At 42.9% G+C, this 24,947-nt stretch overlaps 2 protein-coding genes across 2 annotated transcripts; one reads left to right on the top strand and one right to left on the bottom strand.

The window, feature by feature from the left end:
• Window positions 1-116: 116 nt before the first annotated feature.
• fsd2 (fibronectin type III and SPRY domain containing 2) lies at window positions 117-6,924 on the bottom strand. Its single transcript, XM_084928780.1, has 13 exons — window positions 6,375-6,924; window positions 6,070-6,307; window positions 5,725-5,820; window positions 5,262-5,495; window positions 5,077-5,099; window positions 4,065-4,186; window positions 3,646-3,810; window positions 3,376-3,510; window positions 3,074-3,227; window positions 2,258-2,391; window positions 1,795-1,927; window positions 1,542-1,718; window positions 117-618 (listed from the first exon to the last, which is right to left on the bottom strand). Exons 2-13 carry the CDS (start codon window positions 6,250-6,252, stop codon window positions 369-371), a joined length of 1,806 nt encoding a protein of 601 aa, XP_084784906.1. The 5' UTR covers window positions 6,253-6,307; window positions 6,375-6,924; the 3' UTR covers window positions 117-368.
• Window positions 6,905-21,854, top strand: whamm (WASP homolog associated with actin, golgi membranes and microtubules). The gene is made up of 11 exons (XM_084928318.1): window positions 6,905-7,561; window positions 9,212-9,385; window positions 11,047-11,197; window positions 11,405-11,574; window positions 12,892-13,099; window positions 15,541-15,725; window positions 16,246-16,332; window positions 16,418-16,513; window positions 18,570-18,972; window positions 19,376-19,518; window positions 20,596-21,854. The coding sequence occupies exons 1-11, from the start codon at window positions 6,986-6,988 to the stop codon at window positions 20,749-20,751; spliced, it is 2,349 nt and encodes a 782-aa protein (XP_084784444.1). The 5' UTR covers window positions 6,905-6,985; the 3' UTR covers window positions 20,752-21,854.
• Window positions 21,855-24,947: the final 3,093 nt, after the last annotated feature.

The following is a 24,947-nucleotide window of genomic DNA, read 5'->3' as shown; positions in this document are numbered from 1 at the left end:
TTTTCTCCAATGCATTTTTTTTTTTTTTTTTTTTGGTGGGGGCACAAAGAAAAGACAGCTCCTTATTTCCCCCTTTGGACTTAAACACTCAAGTCTGCTGCAGTCACAGTTGTTTTAAATATTGTACAATCTAGTGAAACCTTTTCTTATCTTGAAAAATGGTGTATGCCTGTTCCCATGGAATACTATAATAAAAACATTTGAAAGCAGTGTGTTGTCTTCAGTGAGAAAGTTCAGTTTTTAATGGAGATTGGCGTTACAAACATTGGTTTTTGTTCGATGTCACCGAGCACTTTGGTAAGTATTAAAGACGATAATTGTTTTATCCTTGTAGCCTGAGTTTTTATTTCTTGTTGATACTTCTGATGTCAGATGAATGTGTATTCAGGAGCTTCTATGCCGTTGTGTACAGTAAGCGCTCCCGGGTTGTCCAGGCTAAAGCAGGGGTGGACGTAATTTCGGAAGTGACAGTGGAAGGTGTGCAGGTGTTGTTCCAGATTTACGTTAAAGAAAGACAGAGTCCCTCTGTCGTAGTCGAGTGCCACTCCAATCCGTACGGGGTTCACAGTGATCCTCAAGTCAGGACTCCAGCCGTTGTGCAGAAACTCGTATTTATGCCTAACAAAAAGAGAAGCATTATTATTGAGTGTCAAAAAGCAATTTTATTCATACTGTTGATGATTTTCCCGCTCTGTCAGCCATTAGGAAAGCAGATGCTGAATAATGAGCCAACAGCAGGATTTCAAATGGCTGCAGCTTAAAGAAAATGAAAAATGTGCTTGTTAAATTGTGCGTAGGCAGAATCAACAAGATGCCCACAATGGGAGCCATATTCAGGGCTCGTGTGATATGCTGCTGCGAATGACTCGCTAAATGTGATAATTCATCTGTCCTGCTTTGTTCCAAGAAGAGTTGCCATAGAAACTATTATAAAGTAACAGATATTCAGCTGTGGGCTTTTCTCCCTTCAATGGGCTTAGTTTCACACAGAACGGATGCACTTTTTTTTTTTTTTTTTGCTTAGGAAAGGGAAAATTTCTGAATGCTAAAAATAAAGTCTTGGCCCAGTTTCTGAGAACTGCAATAGTAGGCCCTCAGAGGATCAGCATGTTAATTCTGCTATCAGATTGGTGGAAAAGTCTGCATCTATTAGGTCTGTGTAGTTCTGTGAAAATGTCTGCTTCTTTTCAGGGAACAAGTATATTTAAGAAAAATGACTAAGCAGAAAACCAAAGCTACTACAGCACTTGTCTTGAAAACTTTCAGTATAATTAAAGAGATTTCTTCAGACGCTGTTCAAACTGAGACGATTAAGATGAAATATATGGGGGCTTTGTTACAGCAATCGGATACAAGTATTTTGCGGTTCAGCAGTTGTGCTTTTGTATATTTGCCGTTGTTCACAGGCATAGTTTACCAATAGGATCCCTGGTGTGCAGTTGTTTTGGAGGAGTACTAATGTGTAAAGAGTACTGACAGGACATCACAGGGTGTTCAGCAGTGAAGCTGATGAAAGAACCCTGGCTGGTACTGACTGCTACCTGGATGGACTCAGGATGTGTCTCATACACCACGAGGTACTGTTGGCCCCAAGATACGAGTTCCTCTCTGTGTCCTCATAGGCAACTCCGATCCGGAACTCTGTCCCATCATCCACCTCAACTTCCCAGTAATGCCTTCCTCGCACTGGAATCAGATCCCCAAGGACAGCTACACATCTGTAAAGACACTGACATTTAAACATTGCAAGTGTATAGAGTCATCTTTACAAGTCAAGGTTCCCATTATTCGCACCTGGTGAAGGTGTTGTCATCTAAGGCCATGGCACTTATGGGAAGTTCTTCATCTCCATAAAAGATTGTGAAGCCGTCTTCAGAGATGGACAGGCAAGGATGGGCAGTGTCCTCCAGGAGATAGAAAAACGTACCTGCACAGGTAAATGGGTGTTTGATTGCAAAGACTCTGCCTGAATCCATGTATGTAGTAAGAAGGCATATTTATTTAAGCTACGGCTTAAACACAGGACATCAGATTGATTTATTCTAATCGTGCAACCTCTGTTTATACAAGGCTAACAATAAATAAACTTATATGCTCTTTCTGAGCGAAAGGAGTCTCAAACATGATGGGGATGATCAACAAGCAGATGCTTAAAGTTAAAAACAGACATAACTGTTCTGCTTTAAATGATAAGGTCCATACCGCCTATGAGTGAGCCAAAAACATAATGAAAACGCTGATCCCAGTTGTTTCTCACCTGTCGTGGTGATAGTAATTGGTTCACTCCTGTCACTGGGCCCTCCGATGTTGACCGCTCTCACAGAGATGAGGTAACGTTGTCCTGGCTGCAGCTGGATCAGACACTGACAGGTGGGCACTGCTACAATAGACCTGGGGTTGTAATTGAGACACGAGGGTCACGCGTTTTCCTTTAAATATATAGTAAATGCAGAACACTGATCACTTTGTGAACTGTATTTTTTTTGTGTATGGTTTCCAAAACACAAATCACTGAAAGATCACCTTGAAATTCTGGCGGTTAAACAGAAACTTATATTTGTATATACTGATAATTGAACATTTTTAGTTTAAGTCTACCTTGAAAAAAAATCATAATAAAAAGATAGTTTACTGCACAGATAAATGTTTAAAGTGTTCTCCAGAGCGACTGGATAAGAAATGAAAATGACCCCAAATGTGGGCACAGCATTCTAGCTGAGGCCAACAGCACTGCAAGGGCTGAAGCTAAGAATAGATTTTCTAGGACAGAGTGCATCTTGATTCAGCAGCTCTATATCCATGGGACCTCAAAAAAACAAAACTTCCCAGGCAAGCACTAACACCAGCTTGTTTGTTTTGAAGCAAAAGCCTTATCAAAGGAAAAAGCCAGTGGAGCCTAATATCACGGGGTACTGCGTCTTTGAAGCTCTGCGTTTCCAGCGAAGCGCTTCTATTTTTACCGAGCTATTTTAACTTTAACTCTAGGCGCGGCCTTTTCAAAGTGACAGATTTCAAGGAGAGAGCACGGTTAAATTTTGCTTGCCAAATCTGTCTCGTTAATAACCCCTCTTACTCGGTAATGCTGCTCTCTGTGCCGTCTGCACCCATCTCCCTGAGCTCCACCGTGTAGGAGTCTACGGGGTTGGTGTTTCCTGACTCCCAGCGGATCAGAGCAGCCTCTGGACAGCTACTGCACTCCCTCTGCTTAATCACTGGAGGTGATGGCACTAGGGGAGAGAGGATTTAGACTTTTATTCCCACCAACACGCCACTCTGGAGTGATTGCAAAGCTGAGGAAAGTGGCAGAACTATTATTATTTTAAACTGCCACAAGTTTAAGAACTCCTCACGTAGTTGGAGAGTGACATTTGTTACCCGTCATGTATAAGGCCTTCTCGCTGGCTGGGCTGATGCCTGTGGTATTGGTAGCCGTCACCCAGAGCTCGTACTGAGCATTGGGCAGCAAATCTGCAACAGTGCAGTGCGTCTCCTTCAACGTTACCTTGCTCACTTAAACAAAAAACAAAAAGATGAGCACACCTTTAGATCACAATATTTTCAGGGAGATCAGTAGATACAAGTTGAGCAACAGATGGTGACATTATCATGCAGTGCACATCTGCAGGGAGCGTCTCTGGTTTATACCCTGCGGTGTGAAGGCGCTGTCTGCTGGTGTATCCTCCAGCACCGGCCTGTAGTAAAGCTCGTAGTACTCCACCGTGTCATCAGAGAACAAGCTCCAGCACACGCGCAGGGATGTCTGAGTGGCAGAGTTGGGCATCTGGGGATTGATTACTGGGGCAGATGGAGCTGGGGGTTGTTTGACAGAGATTCACTGTAAATTCAGCACAGTTATCAAGAAGTCTTTTTACAGTACAAAAATCTAAATGTTAAGACAGCTCTGTTCTGGTTGAAGCTCAACACTGACACCTCTGTGTGATTCCTATTACTAGGATTCTCATTTTCAGTGATGCAAGACACGGCGTGTTCCTAGATTTGTATTTTTCAAGTGACAGAGAAGGAGGCGGAAAGTGAACCAGAGGAGGCGATTTGTAGATTCAGACCTGGAACAACGTTGATCGAGTCCATCATGGTTTTGACATCCGACAGGTCAGCGAGCGGTGTGTTGAATTCAAGACATGTAGACAGCGTGAGGTCAACCTCGTCTTTGGCAAACTCCTCGATTCTAGTGTGGTACAGAACAAAAAAAAGCCCTGATTTTAAAAAGCGTGCAGTGCGTTATCAGGCTAATGTTCAAAGTTTGACCATAAAATAAATACTTTACGTGCTTTTCATCAAGCATGCAAGCATGTTTTGTACAGTGGATGGAGTTTGTTCAGCAGAGTTGTGTCTGTGGGTTGTGCCCATGAATGAATATGAATGATTGAAGTCTGAAGAAATAAGACATATTATCAGTTTAACAGCATTTGTCGCAAGTCAGCCAACACAACCATATTGAGATGCCGTCCCACAGCAGTGTGTGACCAAGCTGGTGACCAGCATGAGGAGGAGGTGCCAGGCTGTTGTGGCTGTGTGTGGATCTTCCATGTGCTACTCAGGGCCCTGTTTGTTAAATGAATAAATTGTTTCTTCAGACTTTAATCAGCCAGTCCAATAAACTACACCAAACAAGAGTCAGTAGCAGAATAAGCTGACTGGTATTGGAAGAGGAAATTTGGCAAGTGTTTCACGGGCGCAACCCACATACTCAACTCTGCTGCTCAGCCCACAAATGCATTTTCCCTAATAAATGTGGCTACATTTAAGGGGAAATAAACAGGCTTTCCAATGCATAGGTTTATTGGCAGGAAGCAACCTTACAAAATAAATAAATAAATAAAATAATTGACCAAATACAAATTTCTTTACTTTTTGTGCTAGGTTCAAGGTTCAAGGTTCTTTATTTGTTTTCATTTGCTAAGTTCAGTAAGTGGACCTTCAACTGGGATTTTAAAATATATCAAGTTAAATAAAACTAAAGGGAAGACAAATCTCACATGCTATTGATGCTCGATCTCTTAATATCACACCTGCAGTGTCACACTGTGCAGACTCACTGTGCAGCCTCATGCTTACCTTTTAATTGTGGGCATAACTGTCTGTCAATAAAATCCAAAGAAATCATTTCAATAGCAAAATAAATAAATGAATAAATGCTAATCAATGCTTCATAGCCACAATTGCATTAGCTGGCCATGTTCTATTTTTTTATTTATTTTTGGGGCCATCTGCAAATATGATCCAGTGGAGTCATTTATCACCTTCAAGAAAAGCCTCTTGTCCTGGCTGCGGTAGACCTCCTGCGCTGTCTCGATGAGCTCCTTGGCGGCATCGAGTGCCTGACCACAGGCCAGCAGCTGACCGTACAGGGCTTCCAGCTTACTCTTCTTCTCCTCCTCCAACCTTGCTGCGCTCTCATCCTGTCGCTGAGACAGTGTCTGCAGCACGTCATTGTAGTGCTGCTCCAAGTGCTGCTCTTGACGGCCAAAATTCTCCTGTACGTGCAATAATATGAGAGAGTTAGAGGGTAACACATTTGTTTTACAGGAAAGAACAAATAAAAAAACAACAATTTGATGTAATAAAATGGGCTTGTGATGACTTTATTACTGTCTATGAGTAAAAAAAAAAAAAGGAAAAAAGCATCTCTGCATATTCATATGATAATAAAACAGTAAAATTATGTCAAAACAAAGGAGATCAGACTGGACGTTTGAGTAGTACCTCCACTGTAAGGAAGATCTCTTCCAGATGACCAGCAAAGCTCTCCATCTCTGCAACCTTCTCTTGCAGCTGATCGCGAATCAAGCTGATCTCCCCCTGAAAGCAGTCATAATGCAAGCTTGAGCTCTTTTCACATTTAATTCAAACCTGCAACACAGACTACAATGAGGGGTAACAGTTAAGAGTTTATGTTGCTGTTTACTATGAGTGTATCTTAATCAGATGTTTCCCCTCACTCAGCTATTCGTTTTACTCTTCTGTATTGTGCTGGCGTTCTCTCAGAGAAGTGATTAAATGCAATGAGACGACTGTGGCTGAACAGAGGTAGTTAGTTAGTGTCCTCACCTCAGTTTCTCCCTCCTTAAAAGCATCCTCCTCACCATCACTTCCATCTTCTGCTGCAGTGGGAGATGGAGGTGAGCCTACATTGTAGGTCTCCATAGCAGTAGACTCTCTGCTTAACTCCTGGAGCTCGGCTTCCTCTGCAATCACACCCAGCCTGCCTCCTCTGATCTCATACAAGTCCATGATGACAAGGACTCAGGCGAGGACTGAGGCTTAAGTACCCGTTAGTGTCCTGAAACTGCATCGGAGGAGAGTTTAACAAAGCAGAACTGCTATAGTGAGCATGCAGCTGATAACAAATTTACCTGGAAATTTAAGGGAGCCGTTTGGTTCTTAAACAACCTTTTCAGGCCAGCAGCAGTATCCGGCAGGACAGCAGTGACAGAAATAGATGGGACTGTGTTTGCTCACATTTCACAGGCATGCCAAACATCTACGCAGGAAGTTCGTTATTAATGAAAAAGATTCATTAAACGTGGTCGAGAGTCTGCAGAGGTCTGACATTTGCTGACATTGTAAAGGAACAACAACTAAAAGTTAAATGCTTTAATTTTTAGGATTTGGAAATCCCCGAACATGTGATTTAAAGGTCAAAGTTCAAGGCAGTACTAGAGGCTTATGGTGCATTCAAGGTTCCTCGTAAACTTTAGTTTAAGACGCATCAAACGCATTGGATTAGAAATTTCTGTAATAGGACCCGCCTGCTCTTAGTGACCCAGTCTGGGTTTTTCGTGGTTACCATTCTATGTCAAAACAGCGTATTCTTTAAAAGGTAGATATCTGTGTTAGTAAAACCGTTAGCTCATATTGACCGATAACTTCCGGGGCTGGTGAAGGCAACTGACGTCACACAAATGGCGGACGTTGTAAACAGAGTCAGCAGCTTCTCGGCCAGGGTGAAATATCTCTTTTTAAGATGAACAGCATAGAGTGTGAGCGGCTAGACAGTCTGGAGGGGTGGGTGGCCGTTAAAAGCAACATATTTGAGGAAGATGAGGCCTTTAAACTGGGCTTCATCGTACAGTGGAACGTCATCGAGTGTAAGTTCGCCGTCACCTGCCACAACCGGACGTTACAGCGGCAGAAGCGCAAATCCGAGCCTGCCGCCGACGACCCTCAGATGAGCTGGGCAGGACTCTTCTCCGTCAGCGATCTGAAGCACGTCCACCAGCAGTTCACCTGCGTGGCCGACGTCCTGGGAGGCTGCTTCCCGGATTTGACGGAGTTTGAAGAGGGCAACATTTGGGACTTGCTCTTCCTGAATAGGAGATCAGGTCCAGACAATGACGAGGAGAGGGACTATGACACCCCGTGTAGGAAACTCGAGAAGTATTTCAGCACCGCTATTGACCTATGCGGACGGAAGATCGTTCTCGACACCTTGTTCGCACAGGATGACCGAGATGTCGAGGAGTACTTTGAGAATTTACAGGAGTTCAAAAAGAAAAGCTTGCAGGAGGAGATGTCAAGGGCCAAGGGTCACCTGAGACAGGTGAGGCGTAGAGGTGGGCGGATCGATCTAATATCGATACCAGCGCGATAGGACTGAGACTTTGTTTTTGTTCCCTAAGTGCAGTATGCCCACTGGATTTTGTTAAATAAATGTGTTTTAGAGGCAGGCACATTTACATTCCAGGTCTCCAGAAAATCAGTTTCCAAACACCTTGTGTTAATTAATTAATGGGGAAAGTAAAAATCACAGTGATTTAGTGGTCATTAAAATGTGTTCAGAATGTGTAAATTTATGATGTATCAATCAGTAATCATGGCACACTGCTCTCCCCTTTGTAATCTACATTTTATAGGGCAAAAGTATTGGCATCGGTATCTGCAACACTGGCCCTGTATCTGTTTGGTGCCCCATCTATGATAGGAGAAGTCTTACAACACCTTAGAAACATGAGTCCCTGAAGTCTGAGAAAGACTGCATGCTCTCTAATCCCAAGAAGTTTAAAGCTCTAGTCTGCCATATTAGCACCTCTCAGTGGTGGTGTGAGCCTAAATCAGGTCTACCATGACACAGCAAACCACAGCTGCTGCTCCAGCCAAGGCTCTAGATGTTGCAACACCACCAGCACTGGTCTTTGTTTGCTGCTTTAACCTGCAATCTGACCCTTTAGCTCTGTTTAGTTTGTTTCACATGCAAATGGAAGTAAAAGCAGTAAAATGACAGCCAATAGACCAATGAAGCATTTGAAGAGCATAATACGTCAGCTTGACATCAAAACAGAAATCTAGTTCCATTCGAGATCCACTGGAGATTGCTGGAATGCATGCCTCCAAGCTTATCATGTCCTTTTATCAAAATAATGTGGTCTGAGTTATGGTAGCTGAGTTTTTACATGCCCACACTGTACCTGTTTCCACAGACATCATGATGTAGCTCGCTGAGCTGAAAATGTGCTTGTTGTGCTGGTTTGTTTCCTTACACAGATGTAAGGTTCTGATCAAGAATTGGTCACAGAAACAATGAGCAAGTGGACCTGTAAGAAAAACTGTTGATGGCACCGCTACGAGTAGAATAAATGTATCAGAATCTGTACTCAGTGCCGGTATTATGTCTACATAAACCACTGTTATGGTTCTGCTGTAAATGATACCTTTATGACATCTTATCCAGCTTTTGCTTATGCTGTCTCAGGTGCAGGTTTGTGGTGCTGCGTTGATTGTTTTTAATGGCTAAAGCAAACATTGTTCCCTTTGTATGCTGGAAGATGTCAGGGCATAGATAACACTTGATTTTCCAACTATTCACATATTTTGAATCCAAGCGATTTAACATTTTCTTAACCAAGATCTCACTCTCAAAAAAAAAAAAAAGTCTCAGTTCCAAATATTTCATCACTCTCACATAAAATGTTTTTTAATACCTGAATTTGTTTGACTTCAGCGGTCAACACCGGAGAACCAGGTCCAAGAATCCCCGTGGTGTTCAACCACTAACCTCATCTTGAAGTGTCTTCACAAGTCTACCTTCAGCCCACCCAAGTTGTATTCTGAAAGGCCTAGTTATCGACTCTTGTGTTAGCTGGCACGGATTGGATTGGTTCACTCTGAGTATGAAAAGTCATACAGAGCAAAACTAAGCTGTGGGCTCAGGGTAAACCCAGATCATGGTGTTCATGTTTTTTTGTCTCCACAGCTGCTACAAAGTCACAGCGGTGCTGACAGGATGGTCATGCTGCTCAGCATCTACGAGGAAGAAGACGAGGCCTACCAGGACCTGGCGACTGTCGCCACGACTTTCTTCCAGTACCTGCTGCAGCCTTTCAGGGACATGAGAGAGCTGGCCTGCCTTTACAAGATGGACATCCTTGTAAATACACACGTTGTTAGAATGTTGTACACGATTATATGCAGGGGATGTACTTAGTGTTAATATCAGAAAGTTAAGATTTTGATGAAAATAAAAAAAGGGAGGATTTTACAATACTGTGCAAAAGTCTTGAGCCACCCCCTCATTTCTTTATATTTTGCTAGGAAAATGTGAAATATTGCAGTGATTTATCAAAACATATAAACATAGCTAAAAATACAGTATGTGAGGCAAAAACAGAGATTGACTTTTAAGCTTGTTAGAATTATACAAAGTTTCTTCAACACAGCCTGAACAATCTCGTAATTTCTTTAAGTAGTCTTCAGGAATAATTCTCCAGGCTTCTTTAAGGACATTCAAAACTTTTCTTTGGATGTTGGCTGCCTTTTGTTCTGTTGTCTGTCAAGCTGATCCCGCACTGCTTCAGTAAAGTTGAGGTCCAGGCTCTGGGGAGGCCAGTCTGTGACTGATGGTGTTTTATTATGTGTTTCTCTATCCAGGTATACTTTTACTGCACTCGCAGTTTGTTTGGGATCATTGTTATGATGAGAAATGAAGGCGTTGCCAATTAGGTGCTTTCTTGATAACATGGACCAAAATGTGATGATACTTTTCTGTGTTCATAATTCCAGCAGTTTTGACAACACCCCTGAATGAAACGTAGCCCCAAACCACGATGGAGCCTCCACCATGTTTTACAGATGGCTGTAAACACTCACTGACAGTGATTTGAACCAAAAATGTCAAATTTGGGTTCATCACTCCATAAGATCTGTTGTCAGTGATTTGTCAGTCTAGTTCTTATGTAGTTTGGAACACCTCAGCCTTTTCTCCATGTTTCCCTTCCTTAAAAATCGCTTCTTTACTTCGTTGACCAGTAGATGGATCAACTAAAACATCACAAGGATCTCTCAGGTCCTGTGTCAGGACTTTGCTGGATGCATTCCTGTTTCTTAAAGACATGACTTCCACATGCTGTTTACCTGCTGTAGACAGATTTTAGACCTGCCACTTCGTCTTTTTAAGGACACTGTACATGTTGCTGAGCTGCTGCTAAGTCTTCAGCTAATAGCACAATGAATAAAATGTTTTTTTTACTAAGTTGTCTCTTCTGTGTAAACACTGGTCCATGCTTCAGTAATTCATGCGGCATTGTTAGGTGTCTTCTCTAAGTCTGACTCCTTGGAAGCAAAATATAAAGAAATGAGAGTTGGCTCAAGACTTTTGCACAGCACTGACCTATACGTCCTTTAGTGATCACATAAAGGTCTCTTTCACTCTTAACTAGTTTATTTGTTATTGCTGAGCCACACACAGCACTCATGAATAGACTGACCTGTTGCATCACTATGTCCAGTGTGGTTCTCAAACTCTGTGATTTAGGTTAAAGAACATTATATTTTAAAGGGAATTTTTAGCCTTTATTTTGATAGGACAGTATCAGGAAATTAGGGAGAAAGCAAGGGGAATGACATGTAAAAAGTGAGCGTGGTGTAGGGAAAATATTTATGTCCACTTAGAGGGAAAAGAGAGGTCAGAATTTGTTTTTACACTCATCCAAATATGAATAAAGCTCCCATGAATGCACAGTTAATACATACTTCTTACGGACAGGTAAGCCCTTGAGTAAAGACCGTTTTGCTTGCTGTGGTTGTCTGCAGAAGTCTTTGGAGTTTGAGGAACTGGGTCCTAAGAGAATTGCAGCTCTGGAAAAGGAGGCGGAGGAGTGGAGAAAAAAAGCAGAGGATGCAGTCGCCTCCATTCAGGACATCACTGTCACCTACTTTGCACAGACTTCAAAGGCTCTGGCTGGTATAAGTCGCTGTGTTTGTATCTGCGTGGATGTTTCGGTTAATTATGAAATGTGTAAATCATCAAAACCTCCAAAAAGATTGTTTTCAGAGGAAATGGTTTTAAAAGAAAAGCCTTCATGATTACGCTATGGGATTCATTTCACACTTGTAAGGAAACAATTATAACTTTTATATATACATGACAGCTCCTTGTGCACATTTCCAGGTATGGTGAAACAGATGGAGGAGGATAAGTGTCGTTTTGGACCCGCTGCCTGGGCGTCAGCGGCTCCCAGGCTGGAAAAACTCCGCTTCCTATTGGCCAAGGAAACCCTGCAGCACATGAGAGCCACCGAGATGTGCCTCAGCCGCAAGAAAGACAGCATCAAGGAGCGGGTGCGTGTCCATTTTATCTTTCGTTCTTTCTTTTTTTTTCATTAGTATCAGCTGCTTTTCCAGTGGTTCTGTAATTACTCAGCACATTCGGTAACATCTTACTAGAGTGTGGCGCAGTTGTAAGACTTTAGTTATCATTCATGTCTTTATTTCCGTGCCAAGGCCAACGCTGCTTTTGTAGTGGTTGTAAGTCAGTAGAGATGTGACACGGTGCCTACTCGCTCTCATGTATCATTCACTTGGTATTCCAGTCTGATGTGAGTCTGTGGCTGCTCTGTTCCTTTTGATCTATTTATAAAGCTTCTCTGAAAACATAGAAAATCCCCTCAATACACCCCCATCCCAATCACAAAAAAACCCCTCCACGCATGAATAAGTGAGTGTGTCTGGGTGCATATATGCATACTCAAAATGTGCCAGCTACACACAAATGTGTGACTGCACCGGGAGGATGTTTCTCATGTCAGGATCACGGCATTTTTCGGGATGGTACGGCACCGGATCACTTGCTGCTTCACGGGGGTCATGCTGTGCGTTTGAGCTCTTGAAAAGAGCAAAGAGAACAACCGCAACACCTTTACATTCACACGGCTGCATTCCCATCCCATTAAGCTTTTTAAATAATAAAAAAAAAAGTCAGGTTTGAGGACGCTGGCGTCATCCGTCACTGTGAAATCAACCCGAGCCTTTACATCTGCAGCTGTGTGCGAGTGTTCATAACGAGATCAGCGAGCTACACCTACGCAAACTCTTGCGCTGGTGGCAACACAGCTCGGTGACTCTTTAGAGCGTGCCAGTATGCCTGCGGATATCCCAGATGTTTGCGTGAGTGTACCGCTTCAGTCTCTGTGGCAGCTGTGTCATATTCCAGCAGTGTGTGTATTTGTGTTCGACACAATTAAGAGCATTTTAAGGCTGTATTTTGAATGCTTTGAATGCAAAAGCTAATGCATGGCACATGCTGCAGGTAGCTGCTGGTTTCAGCTCATTTCATCACAGCATGAAAGCTTGCAGAGATTAAACTGTCTTCAGATAGGCAGTCCATCACAAATGCTTAATTTTTTTTATGTCAGATTTATCTTGTGTGTGTGTGTGTGTGTGTGTGTGTGTGTTTGCCAGTAGCGTGGCTGAAAGCAAAGCCTATTTTGATCATAATGTTCAAGGACAAGTAGCGAGCTGTCAAAAAGTAGCACTTGCCTCACAAAGTATTCACTGTATGCATACAAACGACTGTTTTGTTTTTTTTTCTCCCCACAAACGACCGTTATGATCCTTTCAGCGGGGCTGATGTAACATTTTTCTGCCATTGCCTTGCAGCTGGAGAACCTCTCTGTGAGAGCCCAAGGCCAGATGGCCGATTTAAGGTCTGCGTTTGAGGACGGCCAGAAGCAGGACACTGTGGACCAGCTGGAACTGCAGTTCTACGAAACCCAGCTAGAACTCTACGACGCCAAGTTTGAAATCCTGAAAAATGAAGAGCAGCTCCTGGTGGCTCAGATAGACACCTTGAGACGACAGATTAAAGGTATCCTCACATTTACATAGCTGGTCTGTACAGCAGATTTATTTTGGGTATATATACACGTGTTTTGCAAAAGTCTTGAGCCTCCACGGTGCCAGAGTTTCTTGTTTTTGAAGCAGTCTTGAGTAACCAGGCTTTCTGAAGGTCTTCCTCCTAGGACCTGGCGTCCACATATGTGGACATCACATTTTGAGTTGTCTAGACCAAAATACTGAATTTTGCTCTACAAGGGCCTGATATCTACTTACGAGGACATTATACTGCCACTGTACTATCGAAATTTTAAACAAATATATTCATATGTGGATGCAATTTTTCTCAGAAACAAAAAACAGGTCAAAAGAAAATATTTTACATTCATCGGGTCCCAATATGCACAAATATCAAAGAGAAATTAAAAATGCATGCCATGGAAGAGTTCGGGTTAAAGGTTTTCTTTGGTTATCGGCTGTTTTTCACTCATTTTCAGTCTGGTCCTTGTACCCGAACATTTTCAGAACTTTTTTTTGTTTGTTTCTTTGTTTGCCTGCTAAGCTACTTAATTTTCTGAATGAATAATTCAATAATAATGAATAATTCCATCTTTAAAAAGGCACCTGGTAAATGGTCTGATTCTTATATAGTGCTTGTCTACTCTCCCTGAGTGCTCAAACAGTTTATACAGCATGCCTCATTGAACCTTTAACTGAGATTTAAAGGTCTTCGAGGATATTCCATGGATTTCAGATGGAAGTATATTAATAGGGCTGTTCCATATAACGATATATATTGGATGTCGCAAAATAAACTGTTTACGGCAATATTTTTTCATCGTTTTGATGGTCACTGTAGTGGCTATATTAATTTCTTAAAGTTCTCTATTTCTCTTATATTTAATATAACCACACTACGGACGGACAAGCGCCTGTTTTTATGCGTTATGGTTAGCAACAACGACGGTAACAGCATCGCGTGTCCGCTTGTTTATGTTCCACATAAACCTTTCACAATAAAGCTCAAGATCCCGTTGAGACTTTTCAAAATAAACTGAATCACGTGAAAGAGCAGATTATTTACGGATGAGAATTAAAAAAAGAGCCGCCAGGTGCTAATAAATAAACCTTAGACTCAAACGTTAGAACAGGCTTTCCCCCACAACACGCCGTGTAATAAATACTCACAAAGAAAACGGCGGCCTTTACAACTTATGTCTAAAAATGTTTCATGCATCGGTTAAAACACTCGACTCCAGCTACATGACGCGCAGCTGGAAACACTTCACGCAAGACGAGCTGCCCGAGATTCACAGAATTTACAGAAAATGTTACATTTTTGTGATTTATATCATTATCGGGATGATAGAATTCTTATATCGGGATATGAGATTTTGGTCATATCGCACAGCCCTATATACTAATGCTAATAACGCCTTTTTGTTTTAAAAGCTCCACATTAAATACTAGCTTTACCAGCTGTGCAATTTTCCTCCAACTTCCTGAAAATGTTGCAAACCTCTGGCACATTGGTATTTTTCCTTATTTCATTTGGTGAACTGGCCCTTAAAAAAGCGTGCCGCTTGTTTTTATGCATGAAGTGTTTATAATCGTCCTTGATTGTGTGTCTCTAATATTTCTCTCACCTGTTTGAGTCCAATATTCTATACGCATCTTACGATATATCCCAACACTACAATTCCCACAGCGCTGATTCAGCACCCTTCAGACTTTGTGTCAGTTATGATTAAAATGACACATTACACAATGCCCCCCTCCCTGCTGCATTATAATGTGTTGGATTGTCAGCCAGTGTGTTGTGGAAAAGAGGTGCCTTCTGGGAAATGCTGTATTTTGTTCGTGTAAATGTTTCTCTAATTGTTCCTCGCGGGAGGGGGCGTGTTTGCTTCCAAGGTGTTTGTGTGTGCATCTTGCTGTCTGTGTCTGTGGTGACTTTGGCTGTGGGCATATTTACCTTTACAGCTCTCAGGTGTAGTTTCCTAGCTAAGAAACAGCAGCGCGTCCTCTGTCATTTGTTATTCGTGAACATAAAGTTGGACTGAGGAAGATATGATGTTCTGTAAATAAGGAGAAAGCTACTGCAATGCAAATACTGTAATTAGTGCAGTTGCCAAGGAGACCCAGAACGTTTCATAAGCAGCTGAGGAGATGCTTTTATAATTTAGCAGTAATTTTACCAACGTTAAGCCGCTTACTCTTAATCAGATGTAAGTTTGCTACCTAAACAGGAAGTAAACAGATTTCTTAACTTCACGTAAGCTGCATAACTACAGTTGGCACAAAAGTAACCTTGGCACTACCTGTGACAACTACCTGTGCTGCTCGTGAGCAGTGGGCATGACACTGGTTATTTAGGTTGTCTGATGGGATGCGACAGCTGACGTACAGCTGGAGAGGATGCCATATAAACAGAAGACATGTAGGAGTGACTGGGCTGCGTTTGTGTTTCAGAGCTGAAGGAGGAGGTGGTGTACTACGATGTGTGCGAGGATCCGGAGGAGCTGCAGAGCATGGTCCACACAGGTATTCATCAAGCAGACCCTCCAGCTGTCAGTCAGCTCAAAAGACGCCTACAGACCCTGGAAACCAAGAGGGGCAACATCTGTGCCCGCCGAGCTTACCTGCGTAACAAAAAGGTGTGTGCGAGTGCTGCTGACATGAAATCATTTCATATTCTGTGGTCCTTTGTATTTTTCAAGCGTTTTGGGGTTTTTTTTGTCCAAGGAAAAATGTATCGATCCTTCAAAGGCACATCTCCGCCTGCCTCGTGTGCCAAATGCTGGGTTTTTAAAATGTTTTTACTACATTGGTTTATTTTTAGCTGACATAGTAATTGAAGCACTTGGCATGTTTTCCTCTTTTGTTGGCTGCTTGCTTATTTGATTAAAAAAAAGTATTACTCAGAGCAAAGAAATGGGAAAGGCAGCCTGGTTAAAGACTCTCGATAGTTAATTCCAGTAATTCACAGGGAGGGAATGCAGTTAAAAAAAATAGGAGCATTGGAAAATTACAAATAACGGCCTCCAAATAAAATCCGGATGTGTTGCAGTTGCATTTTCTCAAAGTTTTTTAACCGTTTGCTCAGACAGTCGCTAATTTCAGACAGACTAAAATGTATTTTCAAGCGATTAAGTAATATGTTTTGTCTCTCTTTAGGATCAGTGCACGGATGCACATGAGCAGAAGCACCTGGCGGAAAAACAGAGCTCCATAGTCTTCAACCAGCATCACCAGGTCCACCTCGTAAGTCAGCCAGGTTGTTGGAGCCGCAAATGAAAGCCGCTGTTTCTCTCCTGTGCCTCTCAGTGTCTCCCTCTGTTGTCTGCAGAAACGAGAGAAGAAGAAGGAGGAGGAGCAGAGGAGGAAAGAGTGGGTGGACAAGGAGCGGGAGAAAACTCTGAGCCGATTACGATCCTTCAGAGAGGTCAGGCGCTCTCACTCGTTCTGCTCTGCCTTCGCCTGCAGCTCTCTCCGAGTTAATAAAACCCAGGGGGACGCTGCATCGTACCCTCTTAATGCAATAGTTCACCTCAAAAATAAAAGCTCAGTTATTAGCCACTCGACCCCTCGCGTCAGAGGAAGTCCTGATGACGGCGCGCTGTGGCTATGGACGGGCTTGTTAGTAATGAGCTGTCTTACACCAGAGCTTCAAACTGTGCGTGGACGACTGCGCTCTGTTGGCTTGTAACTTCAGTGACCCAGTGATATTTTCAGTGTGACAGTCAGACTCTGTTTTAACTTTAAATATAAATATAACTAATGACATTTCCATCAGCTTCTCCTTTACAGTGTGCTGATTGCTAAAAAAGACTTAGATGCTACCTTAAACTAGCATGTTAGCGATGCCATTGTCAACACCTAATCAAGAATGGCATTAGTATTCAGCTGAAGCAACCTCAGTGCTGCTAGAATAGCTACGAGCCCAGGAAGAGAGCCCTGCATCAGTAATAATGACTGGGTAATGATGATGACTACATCATTTGGCGGCACAGTGGTGCAGTGGCTGGCATTGCGTCGCCTCACAGAGAGAAAAAAGCAGAGCGGGCGATTAAGGATTCAAACCTCCTGGGGTTATCAGTCTTCCTCCAGCAGTCCAAAGACATGCATGTTAGATTAACTGATGATTCTAAATCGGTAGATGCAGCGCTCATGTGCACAGGATGAATATGTATGAAAAAGAATATGGGGGCTTGTAGTTTAAAGCACTTTGAGTGGTCAGAAACTACTAGAAATCATTCCATTGATTCATGTGTCTGAATGAATGGTCCTGCTTTAAAACAAAACATTAACGCTCTCTTGGTATTTTTTTTAATGCCTCCATAGTGTAGTGGTTAACAAATGTGCATGGTTAGCAAAAGCTTGCTGGCTCAATTCCAGGTGGAGACTCAAATCCCATTTGTGGTTGCGTCAGGGCGTCATGGCAACCAGATGTAACAATGATGTTGGATCTCGGTGGTCAAAGGTCACTACGAAACAAGTTTTTGGCCCCAGGAAATTCTCTCTCTGCAACACACACAGAAAGTCCAACACTGTGATGTCATTCCACCTGCACACAAATACACCCACAAGATTTCAGACGGCTGATTCTTGTGTTTAAAATCACTCCCTTGTGTCCTCTTGTTCATGAGCGTCTACATGCTCTGCTCACTGTTGACAGTATATCTGTATATTCCATAGTGAGCAGGAAAATCAAACCAATTATGTATTTCAGTCGAAATTGGTCCTTTTTAAGCCAGAACTGAGAAGCCTTTGTGGTGAGACTGTTTTGTTTAAACCAGGGGTGTCATCATAAGGCCCGAGGGCCAGAATCGTCCTGCCAAAGACTGCAATGTGGCCCATTGGGCAGCTTTGGAAAATATGAAGGAGAACTAACTAATAAACTAATAAAGACCTCCACCATAGCCATTTATACAGACACTAAGGTAAATAAGAAATAGATGAATGTATCTGCTAAGAATTTCTGTAATTAAAAAAAAAAGACATTCACTCAATTAACAAAAAATGTTTGTTTTCTAATCACAGGACAGTTTGCACTAACAGATGTTTTCATTGAATTTTACACATTTATTTCTCCTTATTTTTATCCCATTATATATCATTTAAGCCTATGGAGTCATGCTGCCAGTTTTCTTTCATTTATTTACAGCAGTATTTCTTAATTATGTAGAAAAACTGACGCACCCCCGAAATTACACTTATTTTTCTTATATAAAAATACATGAGAAATTAAATGTGTAGTTTAACTTTACATTGACAGAAAGTGGAGGTCCCGCCCACTTAGGATCAAAGTATGTGGCCAACATTATAAAATGAGCTTGACATCCCTGATTTAAACGATCAGCTTTTACGTCCGTGTTTAACTGTGCGGGGCTTTGATGCACATCTGCCGTCACTTTTTTTAATCTCATGTAGTCGCTGTGCCTGTTTAAAACAAAACATTAATGCATGAGCTTCAGCTAATGATGGTTTTTTTTTTCCAGAAGCGACCGGGCCAGTACATCCTGAAAGCGCCCCAGTCCAGGCCTTCGCCGTCTTCTCCAGAAAGCCTGTGCCCCTCGCAGCCGATGTCCATCATCAGCCTCAGCCCTGCTCCCTCTTCTCAAGGACCCCCTCCCTCCATCCGACCCGCAAGGCGCAAGAAACCAGCCAAAAAGCAGCAGCTGAAAGACATCCCTGTCCAAATCTACGCTGCGCCACCTCCTCCCACGGCCATCCCCCCTCCCCCAACAGCCCCACCCCCTCCTCCTCCGCCACCACCACCACCGCCACTGCCACTGCTGCCTCCCCCCCGAGTGTCGCCCTCATCAGAGGATGCCCCGATGCCTCTGAGTGAAAAAGAGGGCCCTCCTTTTCCAGCCAAGAACACGCTCAAACAAAATATAGGTGAGGGTGAAATACGTGCAGTATCATTCAGATCTTCATGTCCAACAAAACCAACGAAGAATAAAAGAATGGAGCAGGATACGTGATTTTTGTTTGGCTGCTGGGAAGGTTGTGTGTGTGTGTGTGTCTGCACATAGTGTTCTGTCCTAAATTCCTAACTTCTCTCACAGAGCCAGAGGAGGCATTTTACCTGCAGTAGCGGTCCTGGTTATATACGCTGTCTGCTCCAAGGAGACTCTAACGTCCAGCGGAGCTTCATTTTCATAAGCTCATGTGAAACGGAGCACACTCAACGAAACTGTTTACAGCGAGCTAAGAACTGGGAAGAACCAGCTCATCAGCAGTGTAGCTTCTTCCCCTACACTTTAACAGTGTTTCTCCTTTAACTTTGGCACTTTTGTAGGAACCATGGACGAAGTGTTGGCTTCACTACAGCGTGGACAGATTAAGCTTCGAAAGGTCCCCGCGGCCAGCACGCCGAGCCCCACTGGGGACGCAAGGAGCAGTCTGATGTCTGCCATCCGACAGGGAGTCACCCTGAAGAAGGTGAGATGTTGATATGTTGATCGGCTAGCTTACTGCAGAACGATTGCATCACCGCATGTGTCACAAATATGATGACATTTCTGAACAGAAAAGTCACACTGAGTGATTTCGACAGAAAGGTTTATCCAGAGAGCACTGGCTTTCTAAGTTGGTTATTCACCTGTGGAAAAATAGCCAGTGTGGCTCAGTTTGTGTCAACCCCTCCCCCCCCCAAAAAAACTTCCAAATATCAAATATCAGTCTTTACTAAAGAATTAATCTGCATGTGAAAATGCTACCTAACAAATGCACAATTTATTTGTGTTTGTGTAATATGCGATCATCTGTGTTTAGGTAAATGTGACACGTTTTAAGGAGTTTCATTTTCACTAAGGACCACCGGTATTTTTGCTATAAGCCGTTTGCTGTGGACGTGGATCACATAAATTAAACCTCGTTTGTTCTCAGTGTACAATATTTCTTTTTACTGACCGACTATTAATGGTGAAGAACACATTCGTGAGGTAGTTAAGCTATAGGAGCTGTCACAAAAAGCCGTTCACGTCCTAATTTTTGATAGGAGACCACTGCAAACCCTACAATGCAGATCAACAGAATCAACTTTCACAAGTATACATGCAACATACTTTAGGCTCTTCCCTTATTTCCCGAGGAGCCACCACAGCGGATGGAGCCACATATTTGATTTGGCACAGATTTTACACCACACGCCCTTCCTGATGCAATCCTTCCATTTATCCAGGCTTGGGTCCAGCACAGGGAGTACACTCGCTTGTGACCCCCTGAGGCTGGATCTGTGTCTCCTTCTGGTCTCGACCCAGGGATCTTTCACATATTAGACAAATGTGCTAAACTGCTGCACCGTGGAGCCACAGTTATGCATATGTAAAAACCTATGCTATAACAGACTAGAATACATTTAGCTGTTCTAGTTCCAGGGTCGGGTGTTATCCCAACGGGGTCATTGCTATGTAGCTCTCTACTATAATGTTATTAGCTACTTTTTTGGTACTGATTACAGATTTCACAGCAGGCGGTAACTTAAAATGTGAACTGTATTTCTTTGCCGTTGCGTAGGTGGTTCCTGCACGAGCAGAAGTCCCGAGCGGCGGAGACAACGAGCTGGAGCGCAGCATCAAGGCCGCCATGATGAGGATGAAGAAGGTGGCGGCTGATTCGGATGAGGACGACAGAGGGGACGAAGAGGGACGCAGTGCAGACTGGGATAGCTGAGAATGCGTGCGCACTCACGCCGATGAAGCTGCCGTCTTACGTTAGCCCCGCTCAGTCTTCCTCACAGTTATGAGCTTTCAGCTCATTGTTGCCAATTTTCCATCGGAAAACAAGAAGAAAAAAAAAGCTGCTTGTTTGACAAGAACAGGATTACGCCTCCTCAGACTTAAACGTTGCAGTTTGTTGAAGTTGTTGCACATTTAATCCCTTTTGTGTGTACGTGTGTGTGCTTTTGTTTTGTAGCCCTGAAACGCTGTAATGCATCCAACACTGCAACTAACTAGCGAGCGGCAGAATCAGGACTTACTCTCCTCTAAAACACTTTCCAATTTTCAGAAATCCCAGTGAGAGCGAATGAGCCGCTTTGTTTTTAACGCTCCTCTAATTATTGAATTTCTCCCAAATCTGTGCCCGAAGGCCTTTTGTGACAGTGTCACACAGCAGGGGGGGAGTGGGGTGGGAGCTTGTGCTGCGGGCGATGAAGACAACACTACGCAAATTGTCGTTTCGCTCGCACTGCTCGGTCTGATCTCATTTTGAATGTAATTAAATTTGAACAATTGTTTATTTAACCTAACCCCAGTAAGGCTACAGCCACGTGAAGGCAGCGCTGTTAATTATTCAAAGCCTGCGTGTCTGAAGTCTTTGTCGCTGTTTGCGTTGCAGGCCATCTCACGCTGCCCGCAATTTTCCCCTTCTCATGTCAGAATTTTGGGAACGCTTTAGGATTAATCGAAGGGCACTTTCGAAATGAAATACACAAAGACAAATTGAGAATATTAGGCTTTAATTTAAGTAATGGATTAAAAAAAAAATCATCGCAAATCGCTGTGTGATCTAAAGAAAAGGAAAACGGGGGAAAGGTTCCTGTTGATTAAGGCAAATTGACCTTTCAACCTGTGACAGCACATTGCTTTGTTTTGGGGGGTTTTCCCTCCTCAATCTTTACAAGTGTTCCTTACCTGAACCTGTCAAACAGTTAAACTGTGTGATAGCAGCATTAAATGCTTTACAGGATGAATTCAATTTTAGTTTTATGAGTTAATGATGTTCGAGGCCGACACCTGCATTGCTGTGTTTTAATAATAAACTAAGAGGCATCAGGTCGTCATCAAACGTTGGCGTTCCTTTTTCCCTCCACTTTCATTCAAATACATTCATCTGAGCTCTTTGCCACTTGCTTTGCTCACGCTGGTCCCCAATCTCCAAAGTCTTACCTGTGCCCAGGCCCTCATTCTTTAAACAAAGTCACATCAGACCTGCACCGGTGAACCCCTGGCGAGTGGGCTTTGGTGGATGAAGCCCACAGTGATGAGTCACGAAGTAATATCCATCCTGGCAGCGCTCGCTCTCACACATCGGTCTCCTGCAGTGACAGCTCAGACATCCCCAGCCAGCTGTGATTGAGTTTATTCAGCTCTGCGTACTTAAGAGAAGCGACCGTTTTTGCGGGGCTGCTGTCAGTCTGTGTGCAATCTGTTGGCAACATCCACGCGATTCAGGTAGAGACGGGTCACGCACCTCGGAGTGGGAGGGAAGGCGCACACGGGGGTATTTAGACGAACACCATCCAGTATAAACAGAAATTTCAGCAGCCTGTTACTATGGCAACAAGAAGTGTCAGCGGTAGTGGCCTGCAGTGCCATATCGCTCTCTTGCTCGCTCTCTCACATGTACAGAGCAGCATAGTCTCTTAATGATGTTTCACCAACTCGCCCACTCGTCACCAGTCACACAATGAGAGCTGAGAGTCAGACAGCGATGACAGCAGAGAGAACGAGAGGCCGTTTCTGCTCTACCAGTATCGATTGGGAGCGAGGCTGAAAGTTGAGGAGTAGAAGTACAATTATTTTTTTCAAATTGGTATTTAAGCCCTAATTGTGTGTAATAAGATCCAGAGTTGAAACTTTAAAGCAGTGCTGACATTTAGCAGATCATTATCAGTATGTGTGTCAGATATATGGTCAAAATGGCGACCTGCTGGTGGCGCCAGACAAAAAGACAAAAGGGTGACTTAGGTGAGAAGGGTTCATCCTAAGGTGGGCATGAATATCTACCCAGATTTCCTGCTTTCATGGCGGTCCATTGTGTAGTTTGTTACTCTGGCTGACAGTGCTCAGGTGTTCAGTAAGGCTGCAAACAGTCTGGGAACCCATCTGCTGACCTCAAGGACATTCATGCGTATTCATGTGACATTAATTAAAAAATAAATTGTTCATAAAATTAGTAAAATAGTAAAAAAATGTTCACCACTCCATTTTTTTTTTGTTTAACTTAATATACATTTGCTGACCACTTTGTTAGGTACACCTGTTCAACTGCTCATTATTACAAATACTGTAATCTAATTGGCCAGTCGCATGGTAGCAGCTCAAAGCCTTTAGACATCCAGACATGGCCAGGGCGGCCTGGTGAAGTTCACCCTGAGCCTCAGAATGAAGAAGAAAGTGACTTTGAAAGTAGCACTCTTGTACGGCCATCTCTTGGGTTTACAGAGGATGGTGTGAAAAAAGAAAGTGCTGAAATCATGAGTGACAGTTCTCTTGGCAAAAATGCCTCAGCAGCTGAAGACCACACCAGGCGCAACAACTACCAGCTGAGAACAGAAACAGAGGCTACAGTTCACACAGGGTCACTAAAACTGGACGACAGGAAATTAGAAAAATGTTGCTTGTTCCGATGAGTCTCGATTTCTGCAGCAAAATTCACACGGAGTCCGAATTTAACAAACGTGGAAAAAAAGATTCACCTTGCCTCCTATCAGTGGGTCAAGGTAGTGGTGTAAATCCCTCAGTACCAGATGAACATTGTGTACCCATCTTCTGATGGCTACTTCTAGCAGGATAATGTGCCATATCAACAAGCGCAAATCATCTCAAACTGTTTTTTTGAACAAAATGAGTTTACTGTGCCCGAATGGCCTCCACAGTCACCAGATTTTGCTCCAGCAGAGCACCGTTGGGATGTTGTGGAACATCATGGATGTGCAGCCGGCAAATCTGCACAACTGTGTGATGGTGTCAACTCAATATGCAGCAAAATATCTGAGGAATGTTTCCAGTACCTTGTTGAATCTGTTCCATGAAGAATGAAGTCAGTTTTGAAGGTCCAACCTGGTAACGTGTCTGTTACGGTGTTTCCACAGCTGTCTGAACTTTACTAAACTCTGAACCAAAAACAATTCTAAAAATGAGGAGTCTCCATATCGGAGTCTCTCATTTAAATAATGTCATTGTTGGTTGTTATTCAGTTGTAGCAGTTTTCTCTTTTTTGAATCACTCTAGATCAAATGTCTTTGGATTCTGCACTGTTGGCTGCACAAAAGACGTCTTTTCAAAACGTCTCAGATTTGACCTTTTACATTTCATATAATAAACTGATTCATCAAAAAAGTCCGAGTAATTTGCAGTGAAAATCATAGCTGCATTCCTACAGCAGTTAATTTCCAGTTGACTGAATTAATTGGTCAATTATCCCATCATTTTAACACTAAATTGGTGCTTAAACTGCGTATTGATTAATTTCCCCCTTGTAAACCAACTGATCTCTGAAGGTGAAAACAAATTAGACTCTAAATGGGAGTCCAGTTTCCAAGGGTCTGATTGTTTTTTTTGTTTTTTTTAAATCAACCAAGTAAAACTGGTACATCCCTCAGTCCATCATTCACACAGTTATTTACACAAGAAAAATAAAAGTCAGTAGGATTAAGTTACCAAGGCAACCTGTCCTCTGATCCACTACTGCAGTTATTTTCTCTGAGCTCGGAGGACGTTTAAGGTGTTTTCCATCAGTCCTCAAACCAGCTTTTATCTTTATGTGCTTTATTTGTTCTAATCTCAGAAATTGATACATCATTGACTGAATCCCACATCATCTGCTTTGCTTATGCGTGGATTACAGCTATATTTAGTGGTATGTAAATCGTGCGGTGGCGGAGCTTCTGTGCTCGACGGGACTCAGCTCTGGCACTGTAGGTTCATTCCACCTCCTCTGTGCTTCTCGTCCAGGAAAAATGCCTCAAGACTTATAAAATGTCAGGCAGCGTGTTTGTAAGCTTTTTTTTTTGTTAAGTTTCCTACACAGAACCCACAGCACTAATATGCAGCTAAGTAGGTATTAGGGAAACCTCCCATCTTCTCTCTGTGGAGCCCTTTCCAAAAATGTATCCCCCTACAGAAAAGACACTAACTCAGCAG

This window comes from Perissodus microlepis, chromosome 1, assembly GCF_051167445.1.
Source record: "Perissodus microlepis isolate ML-2025 ecotype Zambia chromosome 1, ASM5116744v1, whole genome shotgun sequence".
NCBI lineage: Eukaryota > Metazoa > Chordata > Actinopteri > Cichliformes > Cichlidae > Perissodus > Perissodus microlepis.
This window is presented reverse-complemented; position numbering and strand designations above follow the sequence as displayed.

Coding starts and splice junctions, on each gene's coding strand:
- fsd2 (XM_084928780.1), bottom strand. CDS start 6,252: ATGGACTTGTATGAGATCAGAGGAGGCAGGCTGGGTGTGATTGCAGAG. Junction 5,100..5,261: donor ACAAGAGGCTTTTCTTGAAG/GTGATAAATGAC, acceptor TTTTATTGACAG/ACAGTTATGCCCACAATTAA. Junction 3,228..3,375: donor GAAGGCCTTATACATGACGG/GTAACAAATGTC, acceptor TCTCTCCCCTAG/TGCCATCACCTCCAGTGATT.
- whamm (XM_084928318.1), top strand. CDS start 6,986: ATGAACAGCATAGAGTGTGAGCGGCTAGACAGTCTGGAGGGGTGGGTG. Junction 16,514..18,569: donor GATTACGATCCTTCAGAGAG/GTCAGGCGCTCT, acceptor TTTTTTTTCCAG/AAGCGACCGGGCCAGTACAT. Junction 19,519..20,595: donor AGGGAGTCACCCTGAAGAAG/GTGAGATGTTGA, acceptor GCCGTTGCGTAG/GTGGTTCCTGCACGAGCAGA.